The sequence below is a fragment of the Amia ocellicauda genome, chromosome 7, assembly GCF_036373705.1.
Source record: "Amia ocellicauda isolate fAmiCal2 chromosome 7, fAmiCal2.hap1, whole genome shotgun sequence".
NCBI lineage: Eukaryota > Metazoa > Chordata > Actinopteri > Amiiformes > Amiidae > Amia > Amia ocellicauda.
In genome coordinates this window covers 2,142,011-2,161,594 of record NC_089856.1, presented here as the reverse complement: position 1 = coordinate 2,161,594, position 19,584 = coordinate 2,142,011, and the positions used below count along the sequence as shown (strand labels likewise).

The 19,584-nt window shown below is 43.9% G+C and overlaps 1 protein-coding gene across 2 annotated transcripts; it reads right to left on the bottom strand.

The window, feature by feature from the left end:
• Nucleotides 1-29: 29 nt before the first annotated feature.
• Nucleotides 30-16,597, bottom strand: LOC136752498 (vascular cell adhesion protein 1). 2 transcript variants are annotated; one of them, XM_066707862.1, is made up of 11 exons: nt 16,384-16,597; nt 11,858-12,127; nt 11,354-11,674; nt 10,149-10,385; nt 9,737-9,973; nt 9,129-9,365; nt 8,717-8,953; nt 4,526-4,795; nt 4,012-4,341; nt 1,892-2,158; nt 30-1,753 (listed from the first exon to the last, which is right to left on the bottom strand). In XM_066707862.1, exons 1-11 carry the CDS (start codon nt 16,442-16,444, stop codon nt 1,545-1,547), a joined length of 2,676 nt encoding a protein of 891 aa, XP_066563959.1. In that variant the 5' UTR covers nt 16,445-16,597; the 3' UTR covers nt 30-1,544. The 2 variants fall into 2 exon arrangements, with proteins under 2 accessions (XP_066563959.1, XP_066563960.1); XM_066707863.1 differs by lacking the exons at nt 8,717-8,953; nt 9,129-9,365.
• Nucleotides 16,598-19,584: the final 2,987 nt, after the last annotated feature.

Genomic DNA, 19,584 nt, shown 5'->3' with positions numbered 1-19,584 from the left:
CAGTAAAGAAAGCCCAGTAAACTAAACAGTAAATACAAAAGACTTCAAATCATTTTTTAATTAGATCGTTATTTAAAAAAATACCAATAATGCCATTATTTTAACAATAACAAAAATTGTAATTTAAAAACCTTCAGTGCACATTTCATATAATACAGTTTAAATATAAATATACACATTTACATTTCCTTATAAAACTAAAAGGCACAGATATGAAAACAGCTGGAGCTGCCTCTCTGGACACTTTGAAACCATTCAGAGCAGTGACTTCAAGGTACATTTAATATAAAAGTATATACACTTGACCTATCATTCATTCAGAGGTTTGTCAGCCAACGGTACGAAATTTCTAAGTCTAAAATGGGAGTTCAGGGCCTGTGAAACTGAAACTGTGGAAAATAAATTAACCAAAGTAATTTAGTCATAGGATAAACCCACGAGCAGACAATTGCCACAAACCTCAGAGTTGAGCACACACTGAGACAGGAACTCCCCCCTCCCCCCAGCGTCAGGTGGTAATATCTGCTCAATTCCCCCCGACACTCCAGCCCAGAAACAGCCTTTCGAAAGTGATCACCCTTTCTCTGCTTCTGGGACAATTTCAATAATTTAGACATGTTTAGAGTCTCCAGGTGGGAGGCATTGAGGGGGTGCGTACCATGATCACGAGCATGAATCATGACCTGCCCTGAAAAGTGGGAGTGATCTGGTCCGTTATCTCTTACGGGAAGTGCCTCAGGCTGCGGGGAGGGGGAACGGGGGCCGGCGTACACATCCATCACCGACACCTCCATGCAATCATACCCTCGACACGGTACACAGGGTTTTCGCTTCACTCTGCCGTGTGTAGACCATGTTGTAGCCCACGATTGCTCCCACAGTGAACGAGGAAGCCACCAGGCTCAGTCCCTGTCCTCCCGACTCTCGTAGTTCCAGCGTGTGCAAATAGACACCATCCTTCTCCGCTGGTAGTAAGCCTGGAAGGAGTTCTTGCTGCCCAGAGATTGGCTCCGCATGCCCCAGACTCGGTCAATCCCCAATTTGTGCCTTGGTCTCTTTGGTAGATGGCTGGATAACTGCACGGCAGCAACTAACTCCTCTCTCTACCTGGGATGCCTGGAGAACATCACCATCCAGATCTGCGTCCCTCCTGCGGGGAAGTGCCGTACCCGTAGCGGTTTTGGGATGCGGTGGGGGGTGGTTTGGTGAGTGTTAATTCCCACTGAATGACATGTGGCGGTGGGAAGTATGGGGGGATTGAGGGGTAGTAAAAACAGGATCCAGTTAGAATGTTAAGAAGAAAACTAAACCAAGAAAAGGTAACACAATTGAATGGAGCTTCTCAAATTTTAAGGTGCCAGAGAAGACACCCCTGGAAGGTTAGTGTGGTAGTGTGTGAGGCGGGACCATCAGCCTTTGCTGTAAGTCCCACAGGTGCTCTCCAATCAGAGTCCGACTGAGGGGTATTTACTGGCCCTGTCTCCAGCCTCCTCTCCCTCACGCCAAGTTTGTAAAGACTGTGGGTCTCTTGAGGGGGCGGGTCTTTACGCGGTGTATAATTTGCCCATGGGAATGGACGTGTCCTTGCCATTCTGCGCCACGTTCCCGTTCTTGGTGGGGATCTTCCCATTCTTCAGGTTGTACTGTCCCGTTTTCTTCTTCTTGTAGTACATAGAGAACACAATCAGGGTAACGATCAAAAGCACCAGGACGGTGGCCGCGATGATGCCAGCGAAGACCGGAAGATAGTCCTCTGTTGAACAAATAAATACAGAAAATTAAATAAAGTCATCTGTGATACACAACAGCGTTTGTATGAAGCAGCCATCGTGCAGCTGAAAGGCGCTCAGAGATCGATTTCAACTAACAAGTGAGTAAAACCGGACCTTACCTATAACTTTTACTTCAGCTATTATGGAGTCTTCACCCAATTTGTTTAGAGAAATGCACGTGTAAATCCCAGCGTGGGCGAACGAGGCTCCAGCAATCGTTATATTAGACTCTTTATCTTTGAAGCTGTTTGGGATGATCTCATTCAAATTGTTAACCCACATCAGCTTCGGGGTGGGGTTACCCACAGCAGCGCATGACAGAATGACGTCCCCTCCTCTCAAGACGGCCGTCACAGTTTGATTTTTAGATGTTACACTTGGCTTATCTGGAAATGAAAAACAAAAGGAGAATAGCACATGAACACTAAGCCGGACAGAGGGATGTAGACGTCGGGAATCACGCTGTCAGCGAGAGAAAGAGATCAGAGCAGAGGTAACAGCTGTGAGAAAACACCAAGCACAAAAGCGAGCCCGGTATGCCACTGCCTTGAGCATCTTGTGTGTGAAGCTGACTTTACTACTTTTCTTGCAACATATTGTCACACTCAGTGTTGTGCTTTCTGCCCATAGAGACGTTGGCCCTACTACATATTTTCCCGACTATTCAAGCACTGCAAAGCTTCTGATTGGCACTTTCTGTCCCTGCGCTGGCTGCGGATTAATCTGTCACGTGTATTTGTAGCTAATCTGTCCAGAAACAAAAAGATTTGGTCCACAGAAAAAGCAACAACATTAAAATGGGTGTCAGATGTCCTTAAAAGGGCAAGTGCAGAATTTAGCTAGCGCACGAGTAATTATTGTGAATGTAGATGGGGCAATTCTCATTATTATAGGTCAGGACGAAATCTACTCAGGCTGTGCTGTGAATTGAGGGAAGTTTGTTTCCAGTAGACAGCAGCATTTCTCTGAACACTAGTGTGGTCTTGTTTAACTGCAGGCAAAGACTCTTAAAAGATAAGAACCGAAGCATGCAGGGATAACAGCGTATTATATTTATAAAAACCTATTTTCCCACCACTTATTTCCCTCATTGCGATAACAGGGGAACTATGTAGCTGGACTATAAAAAAAAACAGCGACCGAGGAGCCGCGTGGTTCTGCGCCCCTTAGAGAATGTCCATACCGTCAAAATGTATATTTTAATAGTTGGTAGACGTGTGATGGTTATATTTCTGACCTGCCACCATTTACCCCTTTCTCGCTTATTTAAAATGTATGGGAGATATAATCAGTCTGTAATCCATATATTTATTTTCTAGGTTGAAAATATATTGTTACTGTTACGGTTCCCTACGACGTTTTGCATATTTGCACAATTCTAGAGCTGTTATGCTAATTAAATGTTCTAACTATTACCTGCATATGTCTGTGTGTTGCATTTCTAGAGTTGCCATATGTAAATATTCAATGCAATCCAATATATATTCTGATATGTTCATGCTTGGTCTGTGTTGTTTTATAGTAATGCGTGTATTGATGACATGTATATATGATCTGTCATACACATAGTTATCTCTAATATACTACACAACTGCATCAGCGTGGTTGACTGTAATTTCTTATAGTTCTCAGTGTATGGAGAGTGCATTGTGGATATAACAGAAAATATACATTTGTCCTATCTCAGCTAGTGAATACCAATTAATGTGCGTGTAAAGGTTTTTCCATGGGGGTTCTGTAGGTAGAAACAGTTTTGCTACAGGGTCCTACGTAACTGGTTTTGTATGGTCTTTTATTTCATTTGGTGGGATTAATATGCTCACCTGGTGCCCAACAATGTTTAACCCATACGTATTGTTAGAGAATTTAACCTCACTGTGTATTTTCAACCTATAAAATAAATATGAGGACTCCCGACTAAAAGATATGTACAAAATATCCCCAACATTGTAAATATCCAAAAAGGGGACAATTATAGCAAATGAAGACTATACATATACTTTCAAATTACATTCATAAACAAACGTGTTACAATAAACTAAATGTGTATGACAGTAGAGGTCATGAGGAAATAGTATATCTATATAATGTATATATATCACTAGTGTGCTTTAATGTGCAAAGTGCAGTTTAAGCTGTTATATCAGTAACCATAAAAAGGACAAATATATATTTGTTTAAATGGCCTAAAGAATGTATATATTAAGAATGACAATATGATACTGTTCTTTCAACTCACAGTGCACTGTGATGTTGAGGGGCTCAGACTTCATAATAGGGTTTGGTTGTGGTCCTCCTGGTCCCAGTCTCAGCTCTGCCTCACATGAGTACTGAACTCCATCATCAGTGCGGTTGGGGGTGATGAGGAGGGTACGAGACACATCCACAGGTTTAGTGGTGTTTTCAGAGAAGGTTTCTGTGTGGATTAATGCCCCCCCTCTATACCAGTTCACAGAGAGATACTGGACTGGGGCGATGCTCTGGACATCACACTGCAGCCGGTACTGTCTCCCCTCCTCCATTGGACCAGTGTGTCCCACAGAGCTGATAGAGACACTGTCTGGATACTCTGTGGAGGGAAAGAGAGTTGAGCCGTTAATGTGTAGAACATCCTACAGATAAACAACCGGACAAAACAGGACAGTAGAGAGAAAAAGGGAATAAAACACATTCACTCATTAATTGATATTCTATCTAATTAATTTACTATTCGTGTAAGATTTACTCTTGTAGAGGATATCAAAGTGACTTACTGTAGAGAGTGATGTCAAGCTTTTTCACACACTGCTTGGGCTCAGTCTGAAAGTTTGCGTAGCATTTGGGCTCTGCGGTCCAGTCAGTCAGGCTGCTGACATTCCAGAGGAGAGACTGGAAATCTGTTTGCATGTCTATGGATCCAACCGATGTCTCCCAGCCCATTCCTCTGGTTGTCTGTGTTACAGTGCAGTTGGCCGATACTGGATCTCCATATTTCACCACCACTCTCTCAGGGTTAATCTCAATGGGACAGAACGCAGCAGCAGCTGAAAAGACAGAAATGAGGAAACATGAAAACAAACTGTAGGTGATTTTATATCTCAACATGACTATCTGTGACTTGCAGATAACAGGCACTGACCGATTTTATTTGTTTAATAAAAAGGCCGTTTCCATAGGGGTGGTCCTGTTTAAAGACAGGACTGTTTATCAATGTAATATATAATCACAAAGTTATTGCATTTTGTTTTCTGTTTCATATGCTATAGTTCATGTCCCAGTTTTTATATGCATTGGACTTGATTGCGTGAGAAGAGGCTGAGGTTTCTATACACAACTAACTCTTCCACATACAATTATTATTATTATTATTATTATTTTTTTTTTTTTTTTTTTTTTTTTTTATAATTATTATTTATTAGCAGACACCCTAATCCAGGGCAACTTAACTTACACAATAAACATCTTAAAGCATTACAAAAGTGCAGTGATACAATCAGAGGTCACACATTAGTATACACAATCACTTTATTACACCAGTACTCAATGTATCACCCTCAGATGGATTTTTCTGGATTTAGAATCTAGCGTGTTCTTAAAAACTATGATGAATGTTATTATTTCAAAATTAATCATGCCAGTATATAAACAACTATCCAATGGAGACATTTAAAAAGCACAAAACTTTGAACTCTATTTACCAATGAGCCGATCTGATACCCAGACAGAGACGCTAATTCTGGGGGCTGTGTGTGAGGCGTGTTGAATTGTGCACATTTAGGATTGACAATTCTGCTGCACTTTTACTGGAGTAAAGCTTTCCACTGATCGAACACCACAGAGGGACAGAGCTCAGCTGTCAATCACCTGGAGGCGGACACAACATCCCTTGTACGGCCATTGCCAAGGACAGATACTGTTGCCAGTCCCCATATAGGAGTAACTTGTGTAGCAAGAACCCAGCCTACACAGTTCATTCTGGCAGCGTTGTGCCAGGCTGTAGCTTGGTTGTATTTCGGTTCGGTGAGAGAAATGGAGCACATAGAGTCGGTGATGTTCTCCGGTGGTTGCACAATGACGTTGTCTTCGCGTATGGTGGGTCCCTCTCTGCAACCAAACACAACCAGACCATCTGTGCTATCACTGTACTTACAATATTATTCTGCATATTTTGATTTTGCCATCTGTGAGAATTTTTCTCTTCTAGTTGTTAAACATGTCGTTACTTTGCAAAGTTTTTTTACAACACCCCCCTAGAGTTTGCAACTATCTGTGGCCGCAAAATCCCCTTTGTTCTCCCCACAATGGTATTCGGTGAGCTGGGGATCCCCCGGTTCCAGCGCAAACGCATGCAAGTTCATTACCGTTGTCATCCCAATTTTTCCGTTTGTGGTAAACTCTGCAGATAGTTATCCAAAAAAAAGGGATTTGCAATGCCCCACGTCCTGTTTGTGCTGTACTTGGCTCCCCCACCTCAACCACCACTGGGCTTATCAGGGAGAAAACAGCATTTCACACGGACGGCAGACATTTCCTGTCCACTTCCTGATCCCCCCCGCCGAGACATCCATATGGGCTCGCTGCCATTCCCCGGCGGTAAAATCCAGGTCTCATCAGCGGGCTGGTCTCCACGTTGAGACAGTGGTCCGCTAGCTTGGCATTCCCCTCTCCGCTTCTCCCACAGAGCCGTCTCACCTCACTAGGAAGCAGCTGGAGGGGAACTGAGCAGGACTGATCCGGCCCTTGGTCACTGGCTGCTTCTGTAACCCATAATAATAATAATAATCTAAAAAATATGATGTGATGATCTCTCTCCTGCTATTGGAAAGGAACATTCAAACAACTGCATGAACGTCAAGTTTGATTCACGTCTAAGAAATAACGTCTACTTCCCCCTCCTTTCTGTTCATAAGGCCATTCCTATGTGAGATGATGGAGGAGACCATTGTGCGGCCCTTTCCTGGAGCATTTCCCCCCGAGTCCGTCCGGTCACAAGAGCGTGGCTCGGTACCGCTGCAGTCAAGCATTTTAAAATGACTTCAGCCTCACAAAGCACTGTAAGAGCAACACCTCCACGAGCAAACAAACACAGACAGCCGTGTTGTCGTTCGTGTTTTCTTCTGGGCGGCGGGTCTGGCTGCAGCAGGGGGTGTGGTGACATGTGAACGTGACACACTGGGATCTCCCAAACTCTTTGAATGGCTCTGAGAGTTTCAGCAAGGCCTCTCTTACAGGAACTGTGCTCGCCACTTTAACCAAGCCTTTGTGGTAAAAGCCAGGACAAATACGAGAATAGAAATGACTTCAGCAAAAATGACTAATCCATAATAGAGAGTATCTTATATATAATAACAGAATACGCATGATCACCCAGCCTATTAAAAAATGTGATTGGGTGTGTCCAGGTATGTGTCTTCTTATGCACTAAAAGAACAGAGGTACAAACTGAAGTGCTAAAAACAATGGAGGGGAACAGAAACGACACGTTGTATCTTTAAGCCACAGTGAGTGAGTGAAGCACAATGAACAGCAAGACTACAGGGTAAAATGAACCGAGACTCCCAAACATATAATCTCTGCCCAGACACTTTTTCCTCGCCAGAGCAATATCCTGTACCGCCTTTAAATCAAACACAACGTCGAAAATGTTCAAAAGTGACTTGAAAACGCGTTATAAATACAGCCCGATACTTACAGGCACAGAAACCAATGTGCGCAATCTTTGACTGTCTGTCTGACTGAGGTGCAAATGCGAGGACTGTTTTCTCTTCTTCTCTCCTGCACATACTTTCGACATTGTGTCAGCAGAGCCAGCCCGTTATTTAACCCTTCAGCCATGAAATCACACGTTAAAGGTTTGAAAGCATTACATAAGAAAAGACCGAGACCAAAGTAGCCCAGTGGAGCTGAATAATCAGACACTGCATGGGGTATCCACGTCCGAGGGGGCAATAAAAGCCTTGCAGGCACACACGTACAGATGCCGCTGGCAGTCTGGAGACGACGGCACGTTTACGGGCAAATATCAATTCATCCACAATAGCACAAACCGTAACAGCCATAAACTTACCGCAGGCGCTAAAAAGTAGCTGCAGTGCTAGAATAGCGCTTGCCGTGTGGATCTGCGGCCGCTGCATGGTTTGCGTCTTCAGAAGAGCCGTCTTACAGAAGAGCCGCTGTGTTGGTGGGACAGGACTGTGCAGTCTGCGCTTTCTTCCTCTGGTTTATATAACCTCACAGGAAACTCCGGAGACTGCCCACTTTTCTTCCCTCTCTTGGACGGGAAGCCCCCCTTATGATATTATTGCAACCCCCCCTCCAGAATAGGACTTTCCCCAGATTTCCCCATCATAAGTTTAGCAACTTTCAATATTACTGATTATTCACCATCTTCAAACTGAGAGTACACAATAGACCTCTGGTTGACTTATCCAGTTTATACACTGTAAAAACAGCTCTAACAACTTCAACTTCTGTCTGTGTTTGTTTAAGACAACACACTTTTGAGCTAAAATTCACCAAAGCTCTACACAATTAAGTGTGGTAAGGGGAATAGACACAGGATGTGTTCAATTTAACAGTTACTCAGTGTACACAGTGTGCAGTATATCCCCCAGTTTCAGTTTCGGTAAAATAATGTAATTTAACTTATTTTAACCTACTGTCCAAAAGGCAGCCTGTTTATTATTAGTATGAGAAATAATACTTGTAAAACATTATGGTCACAGATTAAATGTGTATTTTTCTATTTGTCAAACGAACGAAATGATTGCGCCACTTTTATTTTCACCTCTAACGGTGCAAGTCATGCTGCTCCGGTGATTGACAGCTACACAATGGACGGATAAAACAGAGTCCAACTCCAGACTTAGAAACGACTGGTAATCAGTGTCCAGCCTGTATGATTTTCACTGAGGTGAAAATGCGAATGTTACAATTTTAAAATTCAAAGATGACTAAATACTCACAGAGCACCTCAACGCTGACATTGTGAGTCATGGATCCATACGTATTGAAGGCTCTATAGGTGTACAGTCCTCCGTCTGTCCTGCTCAGGGGAGCAGAGGCGTCAACCTCTCGTCCATCCTTGATCCACCTGGTCTCAGGGGCAGGACTGCCCTGCACTGTGCAGACAACACTGTCGCCCAGGGTCTGGTGCTCCATCACTTCAACACGGTCACGACACCCTGATAGCTCAGCACCAACTGTGGATCGAGGAGATGACATATTAGGCCAATTGGGTATTACAATTTTTTTCTGCATGTATTTTAATAATAATAATATTAATAACAATAATAATACACAGTGGTGACGACCTACACAATGTACATAGAGAGAGACAGACACACAAACTGTTACCAGTGCACTGGAGCAACTTACACACAACTGCAACGTTCACTGTGTGCGTGGCGTTTCCATTTGGACTGGTAACTCGCAGGGTGAACTGTCCTCCCTCAGTCCTGCTCAGGCCTGCAGAGATGTCAATGGGCTGTCCACCCCTGAGCCATGTGATCTGCGGCTGAGGATTGCCCTGCGCTGTGCAGTTTACAGTGCTGCCCAGACTGCGATTCTCCTGCACAGACACACTGTCGGGACACCCTGCTATCTCCGGCCCGTCTGTGGATTGAGGAGATAAAGGTAAACGTCAGGTCTGCCCTTCAAATGAGGCGCCACAATGCAGACACACACTCGGGGACACAGGGAAGGAAGGAGACTCATAGGTGACACTGACAGGCTGGAGAATTAGGTTCCTGGCTGACCTCCTTCATGGTGACTATTGATGCAGAGTAAATACACCGTAGTGTTGTTTTGCGCTTGTGTCTTTTATTAACGGGTTAATTGGTTTTAAAAGTGCCGAGAGCAGTAAGTCAGTAGTAACTCAATTGACAGAAACTCTCACTGGATGTGAACTAGCGGAAATGAAAACACTAAATCTGTGTACTGAGAAAAAGAAAGAGAATTTCAAATAATGTGCAGCTCAGACTCACAGAGCACCTCAACGCTGACATTGTGAGTCGTGGATCCATACGTATTGAAGGCTCTATAGGTGTACAGTCCTCCGTCTGTCCTGCTCAGGGGAGCAGAGGCGTCAACCTCTCGTCCATCCTTGATCCAGCTGGTCTCAGGGGCAGGACTGCCCTGCACTGTGCAGACAACACTGTCGCCCAGGGTCTGGTGCTCCATCACTTCAACACGGTCTGGACACCCTGATAGCTCAGCACCAACTGTGGATCGAGGAGATGACACATTAGGCCAATTGGGTATTACAATTTTTTTCTGCATGTATTTTAATAATAATAATATTAATAACAATAATAATACACAGTGGTGACGACCTACACAATGTACATAGAGAGAGACAGACACACAAACTGTTACCAGTGCACTGGAGCAACTTACACACAACTGCAACGTTCACTGTGTGCGTGGCGTTTCCATTTGGACTGGTAACTCGCAGGGTGAACTGTCCTCCCTCAGTCCTGCTCAGGCCTGCAGAGATGTCAATGGGCTGTCCACCCCTGAGCCATGTGATCTGCGGCTGAGGATTGCCCTGCGCTGTGCAGTTTACAGTGCTGCCCAGACTGCGATTCTCCTGCACAGACACACTGTCGGGACACCCTGCTATCTCCGGCCCGTCTGTGGATTGAGGAGATAAAGGTAAACGTCAGGTCTGCCCTTCAAATGAAATGCCACAATGCAGACACAGTTCACAGCAAAGTACATGTTGCCACTGCAAGCCTACAGAGTCCATCACTCACACCAGTCAGAGGATACGATACCTGTGGATGCGTTACCCTTGTGCAGATTGATGCTGGTAAATTTGCCATTGGCTTGCACACTCTAACCTTGGTTTATTTAGTGTCTTGTTTACGACAAACTGAATCTCCCCTGTCCGATTCCACTCACCCCTGCCCCCCAGTGGTGCTCGACCAACCGCGTCTAACCCCCCCGGCCAGCAACCAAAGCCAGCCATTGTCAGAGGCTAGAAAACAAAGGCTTTACTCTCTGTTGTGTGTTTGGGAAGTGCAGTGCCGCAGTAGGCCAATGGTCAACTTGTAAGAAGGAAATCCTCACTTATTCATTCTCCTATCGGTCACATCAACAGCACATGCCAGCAATAAATAAGGAGATGTCAAGACTAATTTTGCCCCCTCTCTGCTGTCCCCTTCCTCCAGAGCTGCTCCATTTCAACCCTTTGCCCACTGGAATGACCACTGTCCGGCCATAACTCAAGACACATCTGTTCAGACTGTACCTGTCATACAGCAGCTTCTTCTCCTGAGCTGTTCAGCACTCTTGTAATTATGCTCCAGCCGAGTTATACATTGTTAGATTTCCTGTTGTTTTACTGTGACTTCTCCTGTGCCCCCCTCACTCTTTAGCACACACTTAGGAGTTAACTGCATAATGTCTGCACTGGTTACCTCTTTGAACTAGGATGTATGCTTTGTGTTTTGTATTAATTGTTCTAATGCGCTTTTGTAAAGTTTAAATTGTACTCTGTATTGGATCGTTTAACTACACTTTGAAATGCTTGCGTAAACTGTGTTAAATAAATAAAAAATAAAAAATAATTAGATTATCATAGGATGGTATAAACTCACACAGCACTGTGATGTTGAGGGGCTCTGACTGGTTTGGTTGTGGTCCTCCTGGTCCCAGTCTCAGCTCTGCCTCACACGTGTACTGAACTCCATCATCAGTGCGGCTGGGTGTGATCAGGTGGGCAGTATACACATCCACAGGTTTAGTGGTGTCTTCAGAGATGTTTTCAGTGTGGATTAATGCCCCCCCTCTATACCAGTTCACAGAGAGATACTGGACTGGGGCGATGCTCTGGACATCACACTGCAGCCGGTACTGTCCCCCCTCCTCCATTGGACCAGTGTGTCCCACAGAGCTGATAGAGACGCTGTCTGGATACTCTGCAAAGACAATTATGTATACTTTTAGTACTCCATGCTGACATATCTACATACAGGACCTAATTGTCTAGTACACAGGAGGTAAGAGCAATTATTTTAATAAAGTTTGTCTGTGGTACTCTTTTAAATGTATAACATGCACAACCTGTGCCCTTGGAGAGAAGACACAAATCACGGACTTACTGTAGAGTCTGATGTTGAGGTTTTGATTGCACTGCTTGGGCTCAGTCTGAAAGTTTGCGTAGCATTTGGGCTCTGCGGTCCAGTCAGTCAGACTGCTGACACTCCAGAGGAGAGACTGGACATCTGTTTGCATGTCTATGGATCCAACCGATGCCTCCCAGCCCATTCCTCTGGTTGTCCGTGTTACAGTGCAGTTGGCCGATACTGGATCTCCATATTTCACCACCACTGTGGGAGGGTCAATCACAATGGGACAGAACGCAGCAGCAGCTGAAAAACAACACTTGTGCTTAATCTCAACACTTGTCCTGGGACCCCACTGTCCTACTGAATTACTTAATTGATCCCTTCACTGAAATATCACTAGCTTGTGGCACAATCTTGACCGGACAGCAACTCATAAAAAATGATAAAAAAACCAATTAATTCCAACATTAGTATTACTTTTTCCTTCAGAAAGCACAATTAAAGCTGCCATTCGTGTTTCACTCAGCTGTTTCCTTTTGAGTGTGGCATGTCCTCTGTGTTTAAACTTAATCTTTTGATAACAAGACCTGTGCATCACAAGAACCAACACAACACTGAAAACATGGTTAGAAAAGTGAGGGCAGGAAAGATACAAATGAGTCCAAATTGTGTTTGTGTTTGGTGTTCAGCCAAAACACATTCTCTTTAGTTTTACAGGAAACAGAGTGAATTTAGGAAGGAAAGTAATCTTTTGCTTCTTTTGTACAATCTCTAGGGAGCCCTATTCCTCACCATAGTTTGGCAAAGCAACAATCAGTGAAAATGATTTAATTGCATAACTCATATGTCATTATCTCGATGTGGAGTAACTTGAAATGAAGCTGGCCAGGAATGTTTTATGTATAACCAGCCAGGGGTGGTGCTATGGGGTGCCTCAGGGAGAGTGCCATTGGCCACTCATATTTTATCACTAAAACTGTCTAAAATACACTCACCTAAAGGATTATTAGGAACACCATACTAATACTGTGTTTGACCCCCTTTCGCCTTCAGAACTGCCTTAATTCTACGTGGCATTGATTCAACAAGGTGCTGAAAGCATTCTTTAGAAATGTTGGCCCATATTGATAGGATAGCATCTTGCAGTTGATGGAGATTTGTGGGATGCACATCCAGGGCACGAAGCTCCCGTTCCACCACATCCCAAAGATGCTCTATTGGGTTGAGATCTGGTGACTGTGGGGGCCAGTTTAGTACAGTGAACTCATTGTCATGTTCAAGAAACCAATTTGAAATGATTCGACCTTTGTGACATGGTGCATTATCCTGCTGGAAGTAGCCATCAGAGGATGGGTACATGGTGGACATAAAGGGATGGACATGGTCAGAAACAATGCTCAGGTAGGCCGTGGCATTTAAACGATGCCCAATTGGCACTAAGGGGCCTAAAGTGTGCCAAGAAAACATCCCCCACACCATTACACCACCACCACCAGCCTGCACAGTGCTAACAAGGCATGATGGATCCATGTTCTCATTCTGTTTACGCCAAATTCTGACTCTACCATCTGAATGTCTCAACAGAAATCGAGACTCATCAGACCAGGCAACATTTTTCCAGTCTTCAACTGTCCAATTTTGGTGAGCTTGTGCAAATTGTAGCCTCTTTTTCCTATTTGTAGTGGAGATGAGTGGTACCCGGTGGGGTCTTCTGCTGTTGTAGCCCATCCGCCTCAAGGTTGTATGTGTTGTGGCTTCACAAATGCTTTGCTGCATACCTCGGTTGTAACGAGTGGTTATTTCAGTCAAAGTTGCTCTTCTATCAGCTTGAATCAGTCGGCCCATTCTCCTCTGACCTCTAGCATCAACAAGGCATTTTCGCCCACAGGACTGCCGCATACTGGATGTTTTTCCCTTTTCACACCATTCTTTGTAAACCCTAGAAATGGTTGTGCGTGAAAATCCCAGTAACTGAGCAGATTGTGAAATACTCAGACCGGCCCGTCTGGCACCAACAACCATGCCACGCTCAAAATTGCTTAAATCACCTTTCTTTCCCATTCAGACATTCAGTTTGGAGTTCAGGAGATTGTCTTGACCAGGACCACACCCCTAAATGCATTGAAGCAACTGCCATGTGATTGGTTGGTTAGATAATTGCATTAATGAGAAATTGAACAGGTGTTCCTAATAATCCTTTAGGTGAGTGTATATTAGTAGTCCGTATTAATTTGTGTCCCATCTCAGGTCTCATATGAACATGAATTTGTTTTTCATCCAACTGACCATGTGAGCGAGGTTGCCATGATCCAACTCGGAGAGATCCGCTAAAGTAATCCCTTCTTCAAGTAAGTAAAAAACGCCTTGCTTGCTAAATTAAATGTTTTGTATGTTGACTGTGTAAGCTTGATAAAATAAATATATTGATTAATTTCACTCTACCTGCAGCTGGCAACTGGCAGATGGCTAACTTATAAGTAGTCAAAGCTAAACATCTTGGATATTGCATGCTAGCTCAGTTTAGCGTCCTCTTTGCATGGCAGATTGCAAGCTAGCTATATTAGTTAGACAACCTAGAATTACAATCTAGAAACAATAGCTTTGAGACACAGTCAGGGGTGGAACTGCAGCGACTGAGTGAATTCCAATCAAAGGAAAATTATTAAAAGCAGCATTCTGTGTTTTTGAGGTATTGTAGGTAGTTATTTATAGTCACTTATTGTTTATGCAGTTTTTTTCTCGTATAAAACTTTTGAACAAATGATCTGTCTTGATCTGTAAGCCATACTGCTGTAATCTGTCAGAAATCTTTGTCCCATCATGGCCACCCCTATTCCCCTTTCTTCTGATGACTGCGTTTACTCTTATCCAAATGTAATTACACTGTGTGGGAACCTACAGCACCCACATGTGAGTTGTATTAGACATCTACTGGCAGGGGCGCAGGGGTGCAGGCAGTAGATCGTGTGCCAGCTCCTGCTTTACACCACCAAACAGCAGCACAGCCCACCTGATACTCATACCACAAATATAATGCAATCACTCGGTTTTCAGACTCTAGTAATTATCACAACATTTGAAGAGTAAAAGGTGTTTTATGATAAATAAGCTACATATAAGAACATATTCAGCATGTGTAAACCACTCTGACCCTGAAAGAGTTTCTACACATAATAAATACAAGAATTATCAAACATTTCTTTCTGTTCCTACACTGCATTAAAGGTTATCTATAATACGCAAAAGTGTGATGGACTGAGAAAGACGAGTAAATGGTCACGAAAATGCCTCTTTAACCGACTATAAAAGTCACAGTTAGTGTTTGTTTCAAATCACACATCTTCAGATAAGCACCTGTAATTATCATGAGTAAAATCAAATAATGGAATAAACCACAACAGTCATGTATTAAAAACGTAAATACACAAATAAAAGCCCTGGTCTGTTCTGCCTATTGCAACATCCATTGTGATGATCGGTGTTGATAATTAATCACTTTCTAGGGAGAACAGGATTAGTCCTTGAATCGGAGACACTGGATCTGAGAGGCGACGCCAGCTTTTCTGTGCCCGAAATGAACTCAGGTCGCGTTCCTGCAGCGCAGATGTCCGCAGCTGTGCGCAGATCTGCAGAATCCAAGAGATCCCATTGGTGGAGACACGCAAAGCTGCGCAGAGCTGCGGACCTCTTTACCCGAGACTGAATTCACTCCGACGCGCAAAGACAAAAGAGCACGTTTAGTGCACGTTAATAACCGCAGTTTTACAACACAAATCTGAAACTGGCTCATTCATCTTGTACTGATAACCTGAGTTCCCCCTCAGCCTATTGGACAACTACACACACTCACACACACACACACACACACACACACTCACACTCACACACTCTCTCACACACTCACACACACACACACACACAGACACACACACACACTCACACACACACACACACACAGACACACTCACACACACACACAGACACACTCTCTCTCACACACTCACACACATACATACATACACACGTACACACTCACACACATACACACACACATACACACACACTCACACACATACACACACATACACACACACTCACACACATACACACACATACACACACACGCTGAGTATCCATTGAGTTGCCACAGTTACTGAAAGTACAATCTGTGTGTGAAAATCTTCATGCCAAATGTAGAAATCACATTTGATGGTTTTAAAACGAGTATGCCGCCTCTCTACGCACCGCTGCTGTTATTTTAACATTTATTTATTCAATGCATAGCCTACATTGTAACACTAGTATTTTCAATGCATATTCTTCGAATAAATGTGTCAGAAACAAGTCGTGAGTGTGATAAAGGACAACTTTAGCTGTTACATCTTGCAGTTCTGCAGTAAAAAAAATTAAAAACATATTTTGTGAAATTTCCCACAACAGTATCGATGTCAAAAAACGTGCTTTTCAATATTTAAATTAATATTATGATGACGAGGATGAAGAATTAGCGAATGGATAGAAAATACGAATAGGCAAACTGGTTTGGGAATAAAACTTACTTGTCATTCCAGTGGAAAGAATCATCCCCCAAACAATTACAACAGTTGTGATTCCCGACATTGTAATTCCAGTCCTAAAAACACAGTATTTCTTGCTAAATCAATATATCCTGTAAAAGCCCAACGCTGGCACAGATCCCCAGACGCGATGGTCAGCAATGGGTCTGCATGCCCCGCCGTGTCCTTAACAGTGCCCTGCTAGGTGTGGATGATCCCAATATATGAGCATGTGCTCCAAGCAGCCACTGCACCTCCAGTCCGCCCACCACTCCTTTTTTGGGAACAGGAGGAGGTGTCATTGTCATTGCATTAGGCTTCTTGCGATCCTTTAACAATGCGGTCGGACTGACAGGGGCCGCAGCTGCAGGACAGATACAGGGAGCAGTGCGGCTTCCAGATACCCCGATATACCGCGATCTGATGTGAGCGCCTTCGGATACAACGCGGCCAAGCAACGTCGAAACGCAAAGCATTTTAACACGTTCACAAAAATTATGTATTCTGTATGCCTGGACACACCTTGCCATGAACAAGATCAAACTGAGAACAAACAAACACACACCGAGTCTGTATTACAACAGTCTCTATCTACCCAGAAATACGTAACCTTCCATTGGCTAACCACTATCTAAACCAGTCTTCCTTCCTGCTTCTTTCTCCCCTGAGAGAACTGAGGAAGAGGGCTTTCTTTATCCTCTGCAGTCCCAAGAGGTAAAGATGACTCCAGGTGAAACCACTCATCCCCCGATCAGCCCTCTCCAGCTCTAGTACCATCAATTGACCACCCCAGCTGCCCTGCCCCATTCCCTGGCCCTCAGTCAGATGCCTGTCCTCAGAAACAAGAATTCCCCTTTAATAGGAAATAGCTCACAATATTATATTATTGTGCTGTCGCATGCAGCTTAATACTACTAAAAATAATAATAATAAGAAGAAAGTAGAATAAATAGTGTGCTTCTTTTTGCAACAGAGTAGCAGTTCCTCCCCCTGCAGCTATTCTGTCATGTGACAGGGGTTAATTTGGGACAGAGCCCCCTGCCAAATCTGCTCGGGTCCCACCAGAGGAATGCCCGCAGTGCCGAGTGAACTGGTGTAACTCAGTAAGGTCAGCTCAGCTGGAGGCTGGCGGAGGGGTGTCAGGAAGCACGACAGGGAACAAACACAAATTCAAATCGCAGCAGAAGGAGTCGGATCATAACTGAACGGTATGATCTGTGCAGCCCTCCGCCACGCTGGGACTAAACCATCTGGATTCGATTGACTATCACTCTTATTATTATTGCTGTTGTCGAAAAAATGTAATACATTGTCCAACTTTTTCTTCTTTATAATGGCACCACACGAACGAAGGCCAAGCGATGGTGTCCAATCCCCACGGCTCATCTTTATTCTTGGCTAGCAAAGAGAAGTTTTATTACGTCCTGATGTTCTCCGGATGCCTGGACCCACACCCGTGAAGTTTGCCTTCAGGGAGGGTTGCGAGGCTGGTGTTTGGCCGGAGGGGAGTCGTGCTTCTCTCCTGCCCCTGATACTCGGGACATGTGCATCGGTGTTGCACCACTCATGTGTTTCGCAACAGGCCAGATAACTCAACTGGAATGGGTGGGAACTCTGAAACTATGGGGGATCAATCTGGAAGACTCTGACATCACCACCGTTAACGGGCGAAACCTGAATTGAATGTGAAAAAATGTTAGGCAGGTATGTACTTAACGTATAACGCAAAATAGGTGTGCTTTGGGTCATGTACGTACACAAGGGCTTCGACGTGTATTCAATGTTCTGAAAATAATTATTCTGGACCTTTTTGTTCATCAGATTTAACCCCCATTAGGTCTTAAATGAGATTAGGCATGGCTCAGACCTCAGCAACCAGCCGGCCGGGATAATCTTTGGAAACTCAAGTCCATCTTTGCCCATTTCACTCACACTTAACGAAGGCAGGGAAATTCAGAGATTATGCAATCCCTGCCAGGGTTTTGTTGGAGCTGTCTCGACTGACCCATGCTTTATCATCCCCTCCTGGATTATAAAGAAAGTCTTGTATCTGAATTCCAGTCATGCGTGACTTAGTTACACGCCTTACAAGGGGAACAAAATGTCGCATTCCTTTTACTTTACATATTTTTCACCAAAATGGGAGCCCTTGGCACGCCTGTATTACAATATTATAATAATAACATCTGCTGATCAGAGATTAAGACAAAAAAAATGCCAACCGGACTCCTTATTTGTTCCCCTGGGAAAAGGGCTGGCAGGCACTTCAGGGGTTTGGAATTAAGTGCTGCAAAAAATGGCCTTAATTTGCCTTTCTTCAGGGCAGTACAGCGGAAACTTTCTGCGTGATTTATTCATTTTGATCTGCTGCATTTCTTCTAACCTTCGGAGTTACTAAACTGATTTCCTAATTTACATGAATAGCACTTTTGCTTTTTCTTAAGTCTCCCTGGAAGGTCATGGGACTGTGAGATAGGGGAAATTCCTCACACAACTTGTGTGGGCATTGTTTATTTTTAGTTCCTGAGATTAGAAGTGTTTATATACTCCCTTTTACTTCGGCTGCTGGTGACCACATCTGCAGCAAAGCCAGGGAGGGAAGCAGCTTAAAAAAACGTCTCTCTATGCTTACAGTTCAGGATGTTTCACTCGCTCCTCCAGAGAAACTATTTCGAAGGGTTAAACGGACTCTCTTGCTCTGTTCCCCACGGCAGTGGGCTGCGCAGACCCTGACAAGAAGATGTTTGTGAGAATGGCCTCACAGACAGATGACAGGGGTTGTGAAAGTGTAAGCCAAATTTAAATGAAGAATAGAGACCGCCAAATACTTTTTAATTGTCATGCACACATTCCACCAGTGCAACATAAATACATGTCACAGCTTCGAAGGGGATCACTTGATAATATTTTCATAACTCACAAAAAGCAGGCCCAGTTAATGCAATACAAGCTAAAGCAGAAGTCACTGCAAGGGAAATGGACTATTTCAACAAGGTTTTTTTTACGAACAGACAGGAAGATCTGAGGAATCACATTTGTTTCAATAGAGAAATGGTCTCAAAACAGCAATCCATAATCCCAGCCTGCTTTACTGCCTCACACATTTCCTCTTCAATGGTGGGAGTTCAAATTCAGCCAGTAAATCACAATCTCCAACTGAATTCGCTGTCAAAAGGTTTGGCGTGTCAAATGCCTGGCAAGAAA

What these genes read in the sequence shown, in the direction of transcription:
- LOC136752498 (XM_066707862.1), bottom strand. Translation starts at nt 16,444, where the DNA reads ATGTCGGGAATCACAACTGTTGTAATTGTTTGGGGGATGATTCTTTCC. An exon ending in AGTGAACGTTGCAGTTGTGT is followed by an intron (nt 9,974 to 10,148) that starts GTAAGTTGCTCC and finishes CTCGATCCACAG; the next exon opens with TTGGTGCTGAGCTATCAGGG. An exon ending in AGCTGAAGTAAAAGTTATAG is followed by an intron (nt 1,754 to 1,891) that starts GTAAGGTCCGGT and finishes TTTGTTCAACAG; the next exon opens with AGGACTATCTTCCGGTCTTC.